We start from the raw sequence: 21,054 nt of genomic DNA on the forward strand, positions 1-21,054 counted from the left end.
TTAGATATCCTGCCTGGTACATGTACACAGACACACAGACACACACACGTACACACAACTTTGTTTTTTAAAGAACTCAACTATATGCTATGCAGTCTTCTTCTAAATGGTATGACTGTAATCATGCAATTTACTCTTCACAATAATCCACATCTTTCAGGAAACATCACAGAAAGACTGAATAACCTGTTTCGTAAGGTATAACGCAGACAATCTGGCCTCAAAGCATACGTTTTAACTCCTGTACTAAGCATCACATGTAGGGAATATGCAAGGGTGGAGTCTGCTTGATTCTAACAGCCTGCCCAGTACCTTGGATAAAGGTCCAGGTAGAACTGTCCCAGCACTTCTCCAGTAGCCTTATCCTTCACAGTGTAAAGTGAAACGCTCTTATTCCAAACATGAGCATCCGCCACTTGCTCAAATGAAAGTCCCAGCAACTCCTGGTAGATGCTCAGCAAGCCGTCGGTGACCACCTCGATGGGGAAGTACTCCTTGAGGAACTCCTGGTCCACGGAGTACTTGAGCTCCTCTGTCTGTGTCATGTAGTAATGGAGATCCCACGCATTGATCTTTCCATCATATTCAAAACCTCGCTCTTCACATTCCTTCTTCTTCAAGTTCAAAATAAACTCCCGTTCTGCCTCACCCAAGGGTTTCAGTTTCTGGCTTAAATCATCTGGGAGGGAAACGGCAGAGTTAGGGATACATCCTTGGGATCAAGCGCATTCACATGGATGGCCAGTTTTGTACATGATCAGTCTGAGGAGACAGCACAGGATGAGGCAAAGCAATCTCTCCAGAGTGATCTCCTTGGTAACGCCCCCTTGTCTTTCACACCACCAAAACCCAGGCACATTTTCTTCCAAAGTCAACAGTGGCTAAGCCTACCTCAAGACCGCCAAGCCAGGGATATCACAGTTCAGAACAAAGCAATGGTAAGCTGAGCTTGCGTGCGCTTACTCCTCAGCAAAGGCTATGTTCCTAAATCAACAACTGCTCTGCACATTTGACCGTACTCTGGGACTTATGGAGGAGGAGGATTTGCAGACTGTCAGCTGAAGAGATTTGCTGGTCACCACAATGTATATGCTGTAGTCAAATTCTGATTATTTGATTTTAAAAATGGGCCGGACAAGCCCTTTTGTATTTCTTTTCACAATTTTGCTATGTTAAGATAAAAACGTGCTTGGGTCTGTATTGGACATGGGCTAGAGGAGGCCCAAAGATGTGAGATGGTGGCAGCTGCCCAAAGAATGCTGTGAAGAAAGAGCTGGGCCATCCTCCTGGACAACACACCTCAGATCTCACACGGATACCCGTTCACACCTCTGCTCCTTCCCCAAGGGGGCACCCTGGGGAAGGGACAGAGTCTGTGCTCCCACCATTTAGCACAGGGCCAAGGTAGTTATTTCCAATGTCTCCCAAATGCACAAATGAATTATAGGATACCACTGATGGGGTAACCTGTTTATAGGTTAAAATATGATTCCAGCATATATACAAGTAAACCATGATACGATTATTGAGAAAAAAATTAGTGGAGTGAGTTTGGGCTAGAAGCTGATTTCTTAACCTATTTTTATCATTTTAGTTTTATTCTGTAGTTTATTGAGACAGGGTTTCACACTGTAGATCTGTGGCTTGGTATTTGCTATGTAACCCAAGCCAGCCTCAAATTCATGGCATCTTCCTGCCTCATCTTCCTGACTACTCGGATTACAGGGGTGTACCACTGTGACCAGTTTCAGTTAATTATTAAATCAGTTCCAACTAACAACATTAATGAAAGACTATCAAAGGAAAGTACTTTTGATACTTTACTAAAGGAGAATAAAGTAGTTTAATAGCATTTTAAAGTTTGTGTTAGGTGTAGTAGCACATGCTATTTTATTTTTAAAATTTATTTTTCATTTTACATAATAACCCTAGTTTCCCCTCTCCCCCACTTTCCACCCCCCATTCACTCCTCAGAGGGAGTAAGTCCTTTCTTGGGGAGTCAACAAAGTGTGGCATATCAAATTGAGGCAGGACCAAGATCCTTTCTCATGTATCAAGGCTGAGGAAGGTATCCCACCATAGGTAATGGGCTCCAAAAAACCAGTTCAGGTAGCATGTGCTTTTAATTCCAGTACTCGGGAGGTAGAGCATACATTTGTGTATAGTATTTATGCATTTGTGCTCACATGTGTATGGGCATGTGTGTGCAAGCCCAGAGTTGACTCTATACTTTATTGAAGCAGAGTCTCTCAACTGAACGCTTGCTTGTTACCTGGCTAGCCAGGCTAGCCTGTTTGCCCTACAGATGCCCTGCCTCTGCCTGCTGAGTGGGGGATTACAGGTGGCCACCGTGATCGCCTGGCTTTTACATCGGTTCTAGGGATTTCCTTCCAGCCCTCATTTTTAATGTAGTAGGCATTGTTTCACTGAGCCATCTCCCTGGACCAGAAGCCTTCATTGTTGCTATTTTCTCTGCGACAGGGTCTCAATAGGTAGCTGAGACTGGCCTAGAACTCACAGAGGTCTGCCTGCATGCTGCCTAGGCCTGGTGGCACAGCCTTTAATCCCAGCATGCAGACAGATGTATTAAAAAAATAAAAAAGACAAAGTGGATATGACTACAGATATTATGTAACATTTTATGCACTCTATATTACCTTTATATATTAAAAACTAGACTTTGGTGGCTAAAGTGCCAGTTTTCTATTTATATATGCTGTTTCCATTTTATACCGTATCTCCAGCTTACTTCATGTAAATCTATCAGTAGCTACAGTACAGTTTTAAAGACCTAGTGACAGTGAATTAAGGCAGTGAGGTAAGCCTTCTAATAAAAAACCACTATGTGTAAAACGTAGAGTCAATGTCCCATCAAGATATGAGACAGACAATCCCAGCAGTCCCAAGAACTGAGTTCATCTAAGGTAAAAGTGATCAGCACCCTTCTCCTGAAACTAGGATGTTCTCGAAGGCAGCCTAGGGGCCTAGCTGAGGCCCGCATTAAGGTGATAGTATGTAGTGAGATAGATGTCAGAGGGCAAAGGAAACACAAACCACACAACTGACCCAACATAAACAAAGGACTCACCTAGAAAGGCTGCCACATGGCTTGTGCTCTTTGCAGTGTTCAGTTCAAGGACAAAGTCGGCGTGGGTGTTATAGCCGAGAAGTCTGGCCACTTGTGCTCGCAGCGGGAGGAGCTGTTGTAGAATGGCAGTGTTCTCCTAGTAACAAGAACAACACCGCAGAAGAAAATGATCAACGGGATAAGAACAGTTACTGCACCAGAGAGGCCGTGAAACTGCCAGCTAGTTTTAGACTGTCTTAACTACTGCTTCCATTTCAGCCCTAGAGAACTTCAAAAATCCGTTATATTATACCTGAAATAATTTATAACATTGATACTTTGGAGACAGCTATGAGTTCTTCATAAAACTGAGGAACTATAAACTCAGGGCAAAAATATGCTTCATGAACTATTGTGACTTCTCACTTATTTTCAATTATATGAGTACCAAATACCCAGAGGTACAACTTCCTGATGTGTCTGCAGCAAATTATGCACAACATAAAACTCAACACTTTAACTTGACGCCAATTTCTTTTGCTATTCTGTATCCACACGTGGAGAATAACGTGCTGATAAGGATGGAGAGAAACTGGTACCCTTGTGTATTACTGGTGAGAATGTAAGTGGCTCAGGGGTTCTGCACAATGGTATGGCAATTCTTCCAAAGTTCTACACAGATGGCTGGGGATAGGGCTGAGTGGGCACAGAGTCTGCCTGACATTCATGATCCCCAGTACAACATGAACCAGGCATGGGGGACATGCCTGTAATCTCAGCACGCGGGATGTGGAGGCAGGAAACTCAGGAGTATCAAGAGTGTAAAGCCAGCCAGGGCTATATGAGAACCAGCACCAACAAAACAAAACCCCAAAACCAAAGCCAAAAACCCTACAAAACTATCATGTAATCCCAACTCTACTTCTGGGCAGGTATTTGAAAGAACCGAGAGCAGACACACAATAGGTATCTATAGATACCTATGTTTACAGACTCACAACAGATATCTGTAGATTCCTATGTTCACAGACACACAATAGATACCTATAGATACCTATGTTCACAGAAACACAACAGATATCTGTAGAACCTATGTCCAAAACAGCATTATTCTATAGTAAAACCATGGTAACTCAAGTGCTCAGTGACAGAAGAATGGGTCAAGAAAATGTGGTATATAAACACAGACACATAATTAATCCTTAAAAAGGAGGGCATTCTGAAACGATTCAACATGGCAAACCTTTATGATAAGATGCTAAATAAATATGAGTTTACAGACATGGGAACAGAGCAGGGAATGGGAAGTTAGTTTATTATAAATGCAGCATCAGTTAGATAGCATGAAATATTCTATGGATGGGGTGTTGGTGATGGTTCCAGAACAATGCACATACACTTCATTCCACATGTTACTGTCTGAAGGTTCCCCTAAAATATGTCGAGAATCAATTTATATAGCTGTGGTCCTAAGAGATGGGACCCTTTAGCACTATCCCCACGAACTTATTAGAGGCTTACAAGAGTGCAGCTTAGATACTTTTTGCCCTGTACCCCATGATTTAAAAGGGTTTTTCCTTCTTCCCTGTGAGCACACAGCATCTTGAATTTCCTGCCTCCAAAATAATAAAAAATAAATCTTGGTTGTTTATAAATTATCTAGTCTATAGTATTTTGTTTAAATAGCATAAATACCACGGTATATATTTAATATTATTTTCATGGGCTCTTTCTCAACACAGTTTTTTCTATTTGGTACCTGTATATTTGGGAACACCACGTCACACACACCACACTATTTGTTTTGCTTCTTTTTGAGATGAGGTCTTACTATGTGGCCCTGGCAGGCTTAAAAGTCACTATGTATTCCAAGTGCAGGCTTCAGAATCATGGAAATCCTCTTCTTGGTGTCCTGGGTATTGGGTTAATATGTGTGTGCCACCAAAGCAAGTTATTTTATTTTTTAACACTAAAAACAATTCTTTTTATTTAAATTTTTTAAAATTTGTTTTATTATTATTATTTTTTTCCTGTGTGTGTATATGAGTGTTTTGCCTGCATATATATATATATGCATGCACTGCATGTGTGCCTGGTACTCCAAGAACCCAAACAGGTCATCAGCTCCCCTGGACTGGATTTATTGATGGTTAAGTGTCCTTGGCCATCTCTTTGGCCCTGGAAAAGAAATTCCCAAGATGTCCAAGGAAAAATTATTAGTCCCAACAATCAAGTCAGCAAATTATTTACTGACCAATTTCTTTTTTGTATATGCAAATTTTAAAATAATTTACTTGTATGTATGTGGGGAAGGTTGGGGAGGGGGACATATGCAGACTGCATGTGTGTGGAGGTCTGAGGACAACTTTCCGGATCCGGTTTCTGCCTTCCACTTCGCTGAGGCAGGGTTTCCCCTATTTTTATTGCTGCACTGCATAGAACAGGCTAGCTGGCCCATGAGCTTCCAGCACATTCTCCTGCCACAGTCCTTCCTCACCCTAAGTCTGCTGGGATTACAAGTGTGCCACCGCAGCTGGCTTTTTGTGTAGGCTGTCAGGCTTGCAAGGCTAGTTAGTACCTTTACCCACTGAGCCATCACCCCCACCCCATATTTTCTTTCGTGTGTGTGTGTGTGCTCACTCTGTAGCCTAGGCTAGCCTCAGGCCTCCTGAATACTTGGCTTGTAGATGAGGCTAGCCTCAAGCCTATTTCATAGCTTGACTTACTATGCTTCTGATTAGTTTTGTAAAGATGTACTGTGGAATATGGAGAATGATCAGAATAAAATGCTGCTGTAACAAAAATGAAAAATTTACAGAAGCAGAAAGCGATTGGAGGGAGACACTGCAGGCTGGGAAGCTGGCGACACTCACTATACAATGTATCATTATAATGGGTAAAATTTGCTGCAGCTTATTGTTTGACACAACTTTGAAGCTATGCCACCTTGCTACTAGATTTTAGTTCTTAGGTCTTAGAATTGCCAGGGGAAACTAATAATGCTTGTCACTATGTGCTACTTTTAGAAAAATTTACAGGAAAGAGACACGCTCAAAGACCTGGCCAGTTTATAGGATGGAAAATGGAAAGGACAACTGGAAAATGGAAGGTCATGTTTGGCTAAGGGACATCTGACTTGAGGATTCAGACCTTTGGAAAGCCAGGTGCTCTATATTCCTAGTATCATGTGAGTAGTTACTCAATATAAATATTAATTGGTGAATGGTTACTCAATGTAGAGATTAATTTGTGAATATTGCCTACTTCTTTCTTTTCCTTGCAAAAGTTTCCCTTTTCCAAAAGGTCCCAAAGCAGATGAACAAACATAGGAATGAATCAGCAAATAAGATTTGGTAGGAATTAAGACCAAAAGCAGTACTTCAGTAATTATTTTAACTGTCTAGAAGTAAATGTACATGAAGCTAAGTTTTTAAAGAAGTTTTATGACCAAGGATATGCAAAACACTGTGGCTATTTGGTTCTTAACCTAACCTTTGTATTTCTAAGTGGCCAGCAAGACTCTATCCAGCAATCCCCTAAGACACGGCCATAGAAGAAACAGTAAAGGAAGAATCCCCTATAGGCAAATGTAGGGAGCATGGAATACAATTGGTAAAGGACTTCTTGGCAGATCATTTTTGAAAACTTCTATACATCTCCTGTGTACCTGTACCCCCTCTGCCTTCTGCTGTCTGAGACAGGGTCTCAAGGTGTCCTAGGCTGGTCTGGAGCTTGCTGGCTTCAAACTCACAGAGAGCCATCTGCTTCAGCTGGGATGAAGTGTGTGCACTACCCCACATGGCTTGGCTTTGTCCTGCATCCGTTCATTCGCTCCTGTGTGATCATTCTGTCCCTATTCCAGTGCTTGCCGTGGGTTGGAGGTGAGAGAGCTAATTACCTATCCTTCCTTTTGTAGGCTGCTACATCACAAGACCAAATGGGGAAGACTAAATGGCAGAGATGCTGGTGTTTGGGCCCAAGACAATAAAAGACTGGGTCCTGACACATGGTTTATGAAAGAAAAGCATTCAAGGCTTCTTGGGTAGCCACGACTATGGGTAAGTTGATCCAGAATCAATTTTAATTCCCTCCTTTCATAATAAAACTCCAAGTCTAGCAAATAGTTGTCAAACAAAGACCACATTTCTCAGGGTCCCTCCCAGCTATATGACTATATACAGAGCCTGCGTCAATGGCTATGACTAGAGTTGATGGACGCTATGTGTATGTCCTTTTTTTTTTTTTTTTTTTTTTTTTAATTTTTGAGATAGTTTTTTTAAAGATGTGTGATCTGCACTTTTTCCATTCTTTCCAACAGACTGAGGAATAATAATTTCCAGAATCTACCTTGGTAGTTACTTATTAAGGAGGGAGAGATACTTTATCAGCTCTTGACTTCAAATGCAGAAAATGAATACTTCTTGTTTGTTTTTTCCCTGTTCTATTTTCGTAATGCAGTCTAACTTGTGGCACGTCAAGCAAACTGGCAGTGAAGAAACAGAAAGGCTACAGTCTTGTGGGTGCGTGGGACGAGTAAATGCGACACACATGCAAACAGGAGCTGACTTCAACACTGGCAAACAAAGTACATCCTCTCCTTAATATCTTCGGTTAGGATCAAAACAAAGACATTTATTTATGGTACCTGCTTGCACCTTGTATGAAAAGCCATTTCCATCTTCCTTCTCGTTTCGGGGATGCAGCATTTCTTCATGACAGGAAAATAGTGGGGATACTTTAAGGTAACTTTGTACTTGTCATCATCTGTTTTTTCTAAACTGTCAATGAAGTCGTCGGGAAGAGCACCTGCAAAAAGTCATCTTCTCGTGCATCAGTTTCCCACGTGCTCTGCCTTACTTTGCACGGGCACTGGTGTGGTGACTGAAATCCAAGCGAGGGGACAACTGTATAACCTCATTTGGATGGTACTAGAATAGGGAAGGCAGTGATGAGCCAGGCGGCTCAAGAAATGACAACTGGAAACAGGAAAATGTTTCAGGGCACCTGGGAAGATGGTATTTTAACAAGCAAAATTAAGCCCCCAAAATTGAAAGATCCCAGACAGAGTAAGAGACTAGTTTACAGTGTGGGAGTCATGGAGAGGCAGAAAAAACGGCAGGGCTGAGGCTGCTAAATAAACACCAGTGTAAGTTACCAAGCATTAAATCTGGGTCCTTGGCAAGGGCAGCCAGTGCTCTTAACTACTGACCATGTCTTGGGCTCTAATACTAGACAACTTTTAAATTGTTAAAGTACTCTTTGGATTTGAATTTAGGTTGGAGCCTGCAAGGTGACAGAATTTAATGTAGCAAAACAACAAAAGTTTACCAAGTTCAGCTTTGGAAAACACAAGGAAAGTGTCATCCTCGTTGAGGTTTTTGTTGAAGTCAATGCAGAGTTCACTCATTCTTTTCTTCATTGATTTGATTTCCTGGAAGGAAGGAAGGAAGGGAGGGAGGGAGGGAGGGAGGGAGGGAGGGAGGGAGGGAGGGAGGGAGGGAGGGAGAGAGGGAGGGAGGGAGGGAGGAAGACAGTCAGGGCATTAACAATGAAAAAAAAAAAACCTTTCATTTTCATCGCTATCAGCTACCATTCCACTCACACATGAAGTCAGGATTCTAGCTTCTCTCAGAAGTCCTTTGCTAGAAATGACTCCTGCAAAGCAGCTGCTGTCAATCAGTCCAGCACTGCCTAAACACACTTTGCTCAACACTGTCTTAGAACATAGCTGTTGCCTCCTCAATCTCCCCCACCCCCACCCCATTCTAGAGCAGCCACATAGTTCAAGTAGAACCTGATAGTGAACAGTCTAGGATCGTGTCCTCTATACCAATTAGGTCACACCTTACCATTTTCCTTCAGTAATGACTGACTCCAATAACCCACCCCTGGCACTCTAATAATTCTGTAAAAGTCCTGGGTAGAAGAGCCAAGAGATGATAGAGAACCACAAGAAAAAATATACCATAATCTCATTTTTCTGACAATGCTGGGTAATGAAATCTACTAGGCACAAAGTAATTCTCAAAGTGGGGCTTTGGCATAGCACCTACTGAGCAGCACTGAGACCCAGAGGCAGGGTTCTGTGTGTGTCTGCAATGCTGGGTTTAGATTTGGCCATCTACCTCTAAAACCCTCCAACTTCCCTAAGTTACTTAAGTGGGATTCTGTTTGTTGCAACTAATCATAGCTTAATTACTACAGTTTTCATGCACCCATGGAGTGAAAGGGTCAAGCGAGTGACACCAGCCACCTAATTATGCTGACCAGGAGACAAAGTGATCAAAGAGCACTCCGGTGGCAGAAAGGTGGTGACATCTCCATGGCACCTTCAACTCTATCTTGCAGGATGACATCAGTCACCAAATAAAACCGGGTTTGAATGTCTGTCAAACTTATTTCCAGTTCTGCCGTCCACAGGAATGGCCTGGAAGTAAATCATGAATTATATTTCCTGTCCAAGAAGAATGAGGTTAATTAGGCAGTTGAATTTATCACAGAACCTGGAAGTTTTGATTTCACCCACACAAGAAAATGTCTGCACATTGCTTTTCAGGGGCTAATCTCCTTCATGTAAGGGGAGTGTATTAATCACAGGATATCCTACCTAAAGTGCTGCCTTCCAAACTCTCTATCAGCACAGGTTTTTATTATGCACATGATCTCTATGTGATCGAGAGGGAGAATACAATCAGCTACTGAAATAGGGATCTACTTTTTCAGAATTTTATAAAACATAGCAAAGGATATAAACCTGATACAAATAAAATAAGCAAAACATGGAGAGGATTAAACAACAGCAGGGTTGCCAGGAATGGTGGCACACATCTGTAACCCTAGCACCCTGAAGGCAGAGGCAGGTGGATCTGAGTGTGAGGCCAGCCTGGTCTACATAGCGAACTCCAGGTCCAACAGGACTACATAGTGAGACTCTATTTTTTAGAAAGGGGTGAGCAATTAAGTTATAAGTTGTTCAGTTACTAATGAGGTTAGCAGAAGTTTTCAGAGCTGAAAAGGGGGCTGGGGAGATGACTCAGTGGTTAAGAGTGCCCGCTGCTCTTCCAGAGGACCCCTGCTCAGTTCCCAGCACCCACCCTGGCCCGCTGGTGATTGCAGCTCCCAGGCACTGGGTGCTCTTTTCTGGCTCCTGTAGTTATCAGCCCCCACAGACACACACATAATTAACAAAGGAAAAGTAAAAGAGCCTGGTATCAAATATACTGTAAATGGATTTTTATCCTGAGTTATTCTATTAACACTCATCTCTGCCTATTTGTTGGTTCTGCTGCGTTTTTTCCTCAAATAAGAAAATGATAGGGGTAGAGGCGGTTAATTAAAATAAATAAAATGCATCTTAAACATATGTAAAATTGTCAAAGAACAGAATTCATTAATAAATTAAAAGAAACATAAACTCACATTTCTTATTTGCTCTGAAAGATGGAGTCCATTCCTTTTTCCCATTTTAATTGACTTTTCCAAGTATCGCCTGGCTTCGGGCGTTATCTTCTCCAAATCACAGTTTTCCTGAAATTAACAATCATGTCAATCATTTCTGTTCTAATAGAACACAGGCAAACAATCAGCTCCCAGGCCAAAGCCTACATACAACATTCATCATCACACAGGCGATTATGGGGCAGGCCCTCCTAAAGACCGAATTTCCTTTATGCTTTGGTGAGCTTCTACTAAATTAAACCAGAAATACTGACTCAATCAAAAGCTAAACAGCAGAGCCTTGCCCTGCCTCAGAACTAAGACTAAGCCCTGGAAAGCGTGTGATAATAGACACATTTGCATGGTCTCATTCTGAGCAGTCTTTCCGAGCAGTGCTCTTTATACAACAGATTTCCTAATGCAAATCATCTGGGTTTAGTTTCTATCATTTGTTAACCTGGTTCCACTTGAAATGCAGGAAGAGAAATAATGGGGTGACTTCTGCACAAATGCTGGCAAGGACTCTCTTGTCAAGATCCCAAACACGGACAGCTGGATAAAACCCCAGCAAAAGGTTCCAATACTTCAAAACTGCTGTCCTGACACTTGGCAAGGGAGATCAAGGGACTCCAGCAGGCTGCATATGAACAAGCATCTGGGGAAAATGAGTCAGCACCCCACAAAAACAGAAGGGAAGCTGCTCACCTCCAAGTCTAAACCTGTATGCAGCAGCAAGGCTTTCACTCCAAAGAACAGAAGGCCCTGGAGAGGGCTGGAAAATTCTCCCAGCCAGTGACAGGATAGTGGGGTGTACCTAAGGTGGCCGGTCAGCTCATGGACCCTGGCAGGAAATGTGACTCCAGACAGACTCAGCAGGTACAAAGGACTCACTCTGGCTGAGGGACAATGAGAGCCGTCTGTCACCGGAGCTTACAGAACCTCCTGTCAGTTGGCCATTTTCTCCATGAAAGACCAGGGCCAACCACCTCAGAGCTTGCCAGATTTCCCAACTGATTAGAGTTTTAAATGAAGGATGTTCAGTTTTAGAAATGGCACCTGAGGGGCTGGAGAGATGGCTCAGCCGTTAAAGGCTAGGCTCACAACCAAAAACATAAGAAATGGCACCTGAGATGTTGGTGACAGGCAGGTAAACAGAGTCGCATTTTTACTCAGCACCACTTAGAACAGGAACAGTATTTCACAATGCCTATCAATGAAAATCGGTGTCACAATCCCAACATTACTCAGTGTTTCCTCAGTTTATTCTCAGTGGACAGTAAGGACAGTTAGACTCCTTTTTCCATCATCATCCCCCTGTGTCTCTGTGGAATTGTGAGTTTGTGGTCATGACCGGAGTCGCAACTCTCCTGAGCTGGTTTTGGCACCTGCTGCGATCCCAGCGGCAGGAGCCTGAAGAAGCGAAGAATTTCTAGGGAGACAACTTGGCTATGGACTGGTTCCCACAGGGATGGTGAACAGTTCAAATCACAATGCGGATGTCATTAACTGGGGCCCATCTCACTGGTCTCAGTAGCGCCACAAAGTCTGTCCTGAAGTGTAAACACGGCAACAGGAGCCTCTGGACAGTACGACTTTGCAAGCTGTAAGGCAGGTTCGGGTGGAGGAGTATGTAGGCCATACCATTAGCAGTATGGTGAGCAGGGCCTGGCAAGAGCTGGGCCTTGTTAAGCTGAGGCTGAGACATTTGGTCCTAAGCTTGGAACAACAGCTAATAACACGGTCTCATCAGCTGGTGTGAGTGGCATCCATGGCTACTCCATGACTGTGAGTTCTCACGGTAGGTCTGCGCCTCTCTATCTGCAGGGAGACACGCAGGAGCATGCGTGGAGCATTCACAGTCTACATTAAAATGAAAACCACACACTCTCAAAATGAGCAATACAAGGTCAGACAGGTAGAAGGATATTCTGAGGGTCCAATTAAAGCCTCACCAATTAGCATACTGAAATACTTAGCTCACCACAAAAAACGACACTGAACAAAAATCTGACTCAATAATCATACCTCCCTGGCACTCAGAGTCTGAGGTCTCAGGAAGTTTCCACAGACCTACGGGAAGAAGACACGGGTGGGGGAGTGCACTTCTAAAGTGTACTGCTGTGACAGAGTCAGTCATGGTATTACTGCCTCTATAATCCCCAGTAACGGAAAGCTGCAATGCTATAGAGCAGTGGTCCTCAACCCTCCCAATGCTGTGACCCTTTGATACAGTTCCTCAAGCTGCGGTGACCCCAACCATAAAATCATTTCCTTGCTACTTCATAACTATAATTTTGCTGCTGCTACAACTCATAAAGTAAGTATCTGATATTCGACCCCTGTGAAAGGGTTGTTTGACCACAAATAGGTCAAGACCCATAGGCTGAGAACCACCATTTCTAGACTGTTCTGCAGACCTGCAACCCTCGAGCCACAGCTGCCTCACCAGTCTCCTGAGGCCAAACTTTTCTTCAAGGCATCTAACATTTAATTTGCATGATCTGATAGTAGGGCACACTTACCTGTGGGGATAAGATTTATTTTCCCCTAACCTCCCCCTCTAACAAATAGTTTTTATACGTGTTCATGTTTCACATGCCAGGTATGCTTGTAAAACCACATTGTAAAGAAAACTGAGGTCAAATTTAAGATTTTCCCACGACAACACAGATGTCTAACATGAAAAACAGCAGAGAAAATTTCTTAAAATGCTTAGTTTACTGATTTTTCCTTATTACTCCATCATCAACTTTAATTCATTATAATTCTTTAAAGACTCATAATAAAAATAAGATTTTGTTTTAGGACAGGACCTCACCGTGTAGCCCTGGCTATCCTAGAACTTTCTATGTAGACCAGGCTGGCCTGGAAGGCCCAGAGATCTGCCTGCCTCTGCCTCCCGAGCGCTGGGATTAAATGTAAATGCCATTCCATAGTAATTTAGTTGTTCTTTATTTTATTCCCTCAAAACCTTTTCTCCTTTAGCCCACAATTTTGTTTTTCCCTTCACAAGAGCCTCATACATCTAGTTTTTTGTTGTTTTTGATAGTCTCACAATACATTGCTGGCTAGCTGGGAACCCTCTAATTCCTAGAGATCTGGCTGCCTTTGTTTTCTGGGTACTGAAATTAAAGTCATGGGCTACCATGCCTGGCTTGATATTTTGCCTGGTTTTTTGTTGTTGTTGTTTCTGGTTTTTGTTTTTTTCAAGATAGTTTATTTGTGCAGTCCTGGCTGTCCTGGAACTCACTTTGTAGACCAAGTTGGCCTGAAACTCACAAAGATCCGCCTACCTCTGCCTCTCAAGTGCAGGGATTAAAGGCATACGCCACTATGCCTGGCCCTAACTTTTTTTTTTTTATAATGTTAAAAGAAGAAATCATGATGCTGAAAAAACTTTGAGGGCTGTTCCTGTGAATGCTATCTAAAAAATGGATTCATAAACTGAATTTGCTAGCATTCAAAGACATCAGAATGTTACTGGGGTCTACTGCACATACTAAACAAGGGGCAGAACCTCATTATTGCCTCCATTTGCAGTTTAATTCCTGCCTCACCCCGCCCTGCAACCAGTGACATTTACTGTCTTAGTGAGAGATGCAAGGCAGATGACCTCAGGCAGAGGTCTGAATTCCTGCCCTGGAGGGATGCACAACAATCTGCCTGATGGCCAACATGGCACCACACTCCACCACAAGGTCCATCCAGGATATGCCAAGTATTCACCACACCATACGTGCACGTGAGGACACTGAGCACACACTACACGGGACACAATATACTGTGTGTTCCGTTCCACATATATTTGCTGAGTCCCTACTTATCTCAGACTCCAGAGGAATAAGGAAGTAGCTTCTAAGACCTTTAAGTCAAGTGTAAACCAAACAGTTGACTAACAAATAGATAATGTTAGTATTATGTACTGTGAGGGGAAAAAGGTACCTGGACAAGAGAGGCACAAAAAACTAAAGCAAGGGCACCAAGCCATGGCTGATGCTGACAACTTCCATTTGCAGATGCTGGGCAACCTATGCAACAGACAGATGTCCTCCATCTGCGGTAACACCTTTTTAGTTTTACCCCTGTAAATGTGTGCAAATATCTATGAGCAGCACAAAATGGCATGCTGTATGCAACACTCAGCAATTTCTTTCATCATTGCTAAAGTCCTACTGTTACATGGTTGCTACAGTTTATTCTGTTCGGTGCTATAAGTTTGTTTTTTTTTTTTTTTCTGATGGAAACCTGGGATATGTCAGTGCTTTGCCTTTAAGATGCTGGTATGATGTTTGCCCAATTTTGCCTGCCCACAAATTCAGAAGGACCTTTGGCTAAGTCCTAGGTCGGATGGAGGAGGCTATGCTAGGTCAACTGGAACTTAAGATCAGCTTTAAGTTATTAAGTTTGTGTTCAAAGTCCATAGTTGCTCATATTTTTGATGAATTCCATCCACCCCAGCACTGCATGAACAATCGCACTGACTCACACCCTCAATGCCTCAGCTGGCATCTTCTGACCTCTTCATTTTTGCCAATTTCGTCAGTGAAAAACAGTAATGTATTGTGGTCTTCATCTATATCTCCCTGATTACTAATGAGGCTGAGCTCTTTCATATGTTCAGTTACCAACTGTGCCTCTTCCAAATTATCTCTTCCTGTCACCTCGTATTTGCACTGGAATGTCTCTCTTCCACCTACCTTAGCATGCTTTGCTAGTACAATGCCTTGTCATTTTCTCTAGCATTTGTCTTTTTGCCTTGTAATAAAAGTCCTTCGTTGCAATGCAGTTAAGCTTAGTGTGATGGGAGATGCCATTATGTATATATGTTTCTCATACTGGTTAATGAATAAAGCACTGTTGGCCAATAGGAAAGAAGATAGGAGGGACTAGGAGACAAGGAGGAAAGAGAGCCAAGATGGAGAGTCTGGAGAAAACAGTATGCCGGCTGGCTCCCCGGTAAGAGAAATTCATAGATCAGCAGAAATGGGTTAATAATTAAGACAGAGCTAGCCGATAAGAAACAAGTACCTGGCCAATAGCACTGTATCTAATACAGAGTCTCTGTGTGCGTTATTTGGGGCTGGCGGGACAAAACTAGGCGGCGGGTGGAAAAACCATACTCGTTACACTTAGTGTCTTTGTATTTCTGTTAGTAATTTTTGTGTCTTACTTAAGAAATCCATCCCTGCCCAGATAGCATAAGTATGTCACCCTCTATGGAGTTCTAGAAGCTTTAAAGTGTAGTTTAAGACCTTATTGGGGGACTGGAGAGATGGCTCAGAGATTAAGAGCACTGGCTGCTCCTCCAGAGGATTCCCAGCAACCACATGGTGGCTTACAACCATCCGTAATGAGATCTGGTGCCCTCTTCTAGCCTGCAGGGATACATGCAGACAGAACACTGTATACATAATAATACTAATACTAATACTAATACTAATACTAATACTAATAATAAAAAAGCAAACCTTAGTGGACCTGGAATTGTGTTTCAATTGTGTTTCAGTTCTTTGGAGGAAGAAGATTCAATGTTATTTTTTCCCCCACATAACTAGCTCATGTTCCATCAACAATTACTGGAGGCCTCTTTTCTGAATCTGACACTGAGTCCTTTAGTTTGATGAACATTTACTAGATGCTGACATTGTGCCAGGTCTCCCAGAGGTACAAAACAGAAGCCAGCATTTACCTGCTTTGTATAGTGTGCACGGTGTCTAGCAAGCGCTCACCAACGGCTTCTGTGGGTTTTTGATCTTCAGCTTTCCTACTTAGAATTAGGGCTGCCTCCCGGATAGCTGTCAGTTAGGTCAGACAGCTCTGTGCCTATACAGATGTGAAGTATCTATTTTAGACCACACATTAGGAACAGGAGAGTGCTGCCGCTAGCTCTATGCTATGCTGTAATTTCTTTCACACATTCACCTAACAAATGATTTGTTTGGAGTTTTGAAACATGAGTGTAAATTACTGAGATTCCCCAGATGGAGATGTGACATCTTCTATTTGGGCACATCACAGCTTTCTGCTGTGACAAAATGCCTGAGATGATCAGCTCGTATTGACAGAAAGACTACATTATCTCATGGCGTCTTCACATGGTCAGCTGACTACGTCACTCTTGGGGCCACAGGAAAGCAGGCGTGGTGCAGAGTGCAAGGTAGATGGCACCTCACAATGGCTGGGGGTGGGGGGGACGACACACAGAGAGAGGGCCATTTCCAGCAAGGGCACCCTTCAATGACTTCACTTCCTTCCACCAGGCCTGATCCACAAAAGGTTCCACCTCCTGTCAACTGCCAAAGGCTGGGACAAACACTCAACACACAGGACACTGGGAGATAGTCAGGGTCCAAAGTGACCCAGAGCAGTGTGGCAGAAATTGTGACCCGTGGCTTCATCACCCCTATCTGCCATGCAGTAAGAACACTCTGCTAAACTTCAGAAAGAGACCACGTGATGTGTCCTGTGTAATGGGCCAAGCTGTGTCTCATCAAATGCATTTGTGGCAGCTCTGACCCCTGTGTGACTGTGTTGGGAGATGGCTGAAGTTAAGTGAGGTCCACAGCTGTGACCTCATTAATTAATTAACCCTGAAAGGACTGGTGATCTGTACAAAAAAGAGCAGATATTCGTCTTATGCCTTGACAAGCACTCAACAAAGGCCTCATGAGTACCATGAAAACGCAGGGTGCAAGCCAGAGTGACAGCACCCAGCTCAAACCCCCTTAGCCTTCCACACCCCGAGCTCACCAGGGTTGTCTGAGACACCAAACTATCTCCAGCCACCCCCCAGCAAAGGTTTACTGAGCCTTTTAAAGACCTACAGAATATGGCATTTAAAATGGTCTAGGGTTTTTCCAGACAATGAGACATAACTGCTCCTGGCAACACCAATTACGTCAGTGAGGAAAATGGGCATTGAAGAAACTCACTATGGAGTTTGCCTTCAATGTGGCAAAGTGCCCTATTGGGCAAGAACTGCCCTTGCTCAACTGCTATCAGCAAGCATGTTGTCCAAGCTGCATATGCAGGGCCCACAGAAGTGACTGCTGAACTTGCCAAGACAGAGCACATCTTCAGGTTTCCTGCTTCATTAAAATGTCTGCCAGACACTGTGGCCTATGGAGTGAAGATGGATGCCCCAATGTTACAGAGAAACTTTGGGTGACTGTCCAGGCAGTGAGATGTCTCTGCCAATTCTAGAGTTTATATATTATCCTTCTGGGGTTTCTGATGGAGTTAAATACAGTTATGGTTATTGATTTACTTAGTTATGATAAAGGATAAGTTACATATAAAACTTTAGACTCATAAAGACAGGACAGACAGTAGAATATTTTCTTTGAATTTTGCCAAATGTGAATGAACTAGATAGTGTAACTACAATTCTTACTTGATAACTGTTTTGTTATATATAATTTTATTGTGTTAAAGTTAAGACCTTCCTTTTTTATTTAGACAGAAAAAAGGAGATGGTGGGGGATGTCCTTCTGGATACTGTCAATACATGATTCTCTTACTGCTGGATGAATAAATGCTGATTGGCCAGGAGCCAGGCAGGAAGTATAGGTGGGCTACCAGACCAGGAGAATTCTGGGAACAGGAAGGTAGGGAGCTGCCAGGGAGATGCCATGTAGTTGCTGAGTAACATGCCGGAGCATTACAGGTAAGCCACAGCCTCATGGCAATATATAGTTTAGTAGAAATGGGTTAGTAATTAAGAGAGCTAGCCAATAAGAAGCCTGAGCTATCAGCCAAACAGTTTATAATTAGTTTAAGCCTCAGTGTGTTTATTTGGCATGAAACAGCTGTGGAACCAGGAGGAACAGAAACTCCTTCTATAGAGCTAACTTACAACTGCTCAGCAGATTCCCTCCTGGAAACCTGGTCCATAGAAACAGAGGGAATAAATGGCTATGGCCCTTTCTGACCATTTTAATTAAATTTTTTTTAATTTTTAATTTTAATTAAAATGCTTCACGTCAACGGACAATTGGAATCTTCACTGGACACAGATATGTACAAAGAAAGAACTGTGAGATATAATTTCATACTTCACCCATTCAAGTACTAACCCTTCTTAGCTTAAGAGATCTATTGAGTTCAGGTGTGGCCAGAGTAATCTGTCTATGGACTTTAATTTTTCCTTCCTTCCTTCATTTTTTTTTTTTTTTTTTTTTTTTTGTCCCAGATATCCTAGAACTCACTCTGTAGACCAGGCTGGCCTCGAACTCAAGAGATTCACCTGCCTTTGCTTCCTACGTGCTGGGATTAAAGGTGTATACCACCATAGCCAGCAATTTCACATTTTTATTCATTAATTTAATGTGAAAAAAGGATAATATAACATCTAGTATGTGGTTACTTTTTGAACAACTCAGTATTATAAGACTGCCTGAAATCGCTGACTTTGAGTTAACATATATTTTCATTTCTGTAGCTAAGTCTCATGTGTTACATTATGGCTGTCCTATATCCTTTACATTTAGAACATTTGGGATATGTCTAATTTAGTCCTTATGCATAAATGGGATGATATTTATTAATTTGAAAGCACCCACCTTGGGGAAAAAAGTACCCACCTGGTAGAAAACTGACATTGATAATTGGAGCTTTAAAAAAGTACTGCCTCTTTGTCCTGGGAGGTTTTAAAGTAACTACATTTACCTAATGCAATGAGTTTCAGTGCAAAAACAAACAATGGTTACAACTGTTAGCCTTCAGTACTCAGACAACCTCAGTGCACAGTGGAAGACCCTACAGGGGTTCACCAAGTAACTACTCAGCTGGGAGGAGGTGGCAACTGCCAACCAAGCCTGAAATATCTTACATGGTTTCAATAAAGTCTAACTAACCCAGTCCCAACTGGGCAGCCATGGCGCACGCCTTCAATCCCAGCACTCGGGAGGCAGAGGCAAGAGGATCTCTGTGAGTCTGAGGTCAGCCTGGTCTACAGAGTGAGTTCCAGTACAGCCTGCGTTGTCACACAGAGAAAACAAAACAAAACAAAACAACAAACAAACATACAAACCCAAACCAGCCCAAACAGCCACACAAATCCCATGGATGCATTGGTGACTAACAGGTCAGTAGGAATGTCAGTCTACGCTACAGGGGGGGAAAGTGTTCTCAAATTTAGGGGAGATGGGTCCCAACACAAAATTGAGAAATAGGACAAGGAATCTAATGTGACAACCTTCCATACCTGGGTAAAAGCTGAAAGAACCAGAGGAGCAGGAAAGGTAAGAAAAACCTTACTGCAATTGAGAACCTACTTGTGATGGAGTCTGGGAGTGCAGGTCAGCCGTAGGGCGCATGCCTGGCAGGGCGGCCAGCAGGGCGGCCCAGGGTATGATCCCTAATGGTGCTGGGGGGTGGGGGACTGGGGAGTGGGGCTGTAGGAATTTAGAAAGTGAGGAGTATCATAGAATTATTTGCACTTATTATTTTTATAGTGCCAAAGAAGAACCATACTGATGATTATCAACTAGAGAGTGAGAAATAATCATGGGGCTTGGGAATGCACACCTCACATGCTAAAGTCACAGTGGTATGTTCTGTCAGGAGTTGCAAATTAAGCAGCAGTTAACAACAGAGAAAAACCTTATTTCAAATCTTGTCATTAAAAAAAAGTTTTTCTACTTCTGATTTTGCAAAAAGAAACATGCATAATAAAACTCATATGTAAAATTTCAGGAATTTTTCAACAGAATGCTGGGAAATGTCAGGAAACAGTTTGAGAAAAGGCATGCTCACAATGCTAGGAGGCAAATGCACATTAGTGATGAAACATCAAAGGCATTCCAGGCAAGTTCGCCTAGAACATTCATTATGTGGAACGTGAGTCCTGGAAACGATAAGGGGACAGGGAAAATGGCTTTGGCACATCAGCAGTATATTATCAACACTGTTGTGAGGTATTTGTATACCGTATTGCTGTGATTGGTGTAATAAAGAGATGAATGGCCAATAGCTAGGCAGGAGGTACAGGTAGAACTTCTGGGCAGAGAGGAATTAGGAGGAGATAATTAAGAGGTAGAGAGATGCTAGGAGACATGGAGAAGAAACAGGAGGTGCAAAATGGGAGACGTAAAAACCATGTGGTAGAACATAGATTAATATAAGTGGGTTAAGTTCTAAGAACAAGTTAAGAACAAGCCAAGCTATAGGCCAAGCTTTCACAATTAATGACAAGTCTCTGTGTCATTATTTGGGAGCTGGCTGGTGGAACAGAAAAAGACTTGTTACACAATACTAAAGTCCAGACCACAAGATCCTCAGATAACAACCCAATTTCATCTGCATCTAATTGACTCGATCTAATATAAGCCTTGTAATAGTTTGAAAACTGAAAGTTTTTCCATTGAGCTACCAAGTTCACAATGGCCTTAGAAAGCTTAGATTTATGGGTGTGCACCCTTCTACATTCAGTCTTTAGCTCTAAGTGAACGCAATAAGAACTCAACATAAACCAAGCTGATACAAGGCAACACTGGAAATCACTATACAATGCCAATTACTAGAATTGCTAGAAACAAACTCTACGAAAA

At 42.6% G+C, this 21,054-nt stretch overlaps 1 protein-coding gene across 1 annotated transcript in view; it reads right to left on the reverse strand.

Annotated features, from left to right (window-relative positions):
* The window catches only part of Nln (neurolysin), an 83,058-nt gene that overhangs the window by 28,224 nt on the left and 33,780 nt on the right, over positions 1-21,054 (reverse strand). Inside the window, exons 4-8 of the mRNA XM_051182874.1 lie at positions 10,487-10,594; positions 8,396-8,498; positions 7,713-7,873; positions 3,089-3,224; positions 313-679 (exon numbers count right to left, since the gene is read on the reverse strand). Of these exons, the coding sequence (XP_051038831.1) occupies positions 313-679; positions 3,089-3,224; positions 7,713-7,873; positions 8,396-8,498; positions 10,487-10,594 (875 nt within the window). The remainder of the gene's footprint in view (positions 1-312; positions 680-3,088; positions 3,225-7,712; positions 7,874-8,395; positions 8,499-10,486; positions 10,595-21,054) is intronic.

The sequence above is a fragment of the Phodopus roborovskii genome, unplaced genomic scaffold (assembly GCF_943737965.1).
Source record: "Phodopus roborovskii unplaced genomic scaffold, PHOROB, whole genome shotgun sequence".
NCBI classification, from domain to species: domain Eukaryota; kingdom Metazoa; phylum Chordata; class Mammalia; order Rodentia; family Cricetidae; genus Phodopus; species Phodopus roborovskii.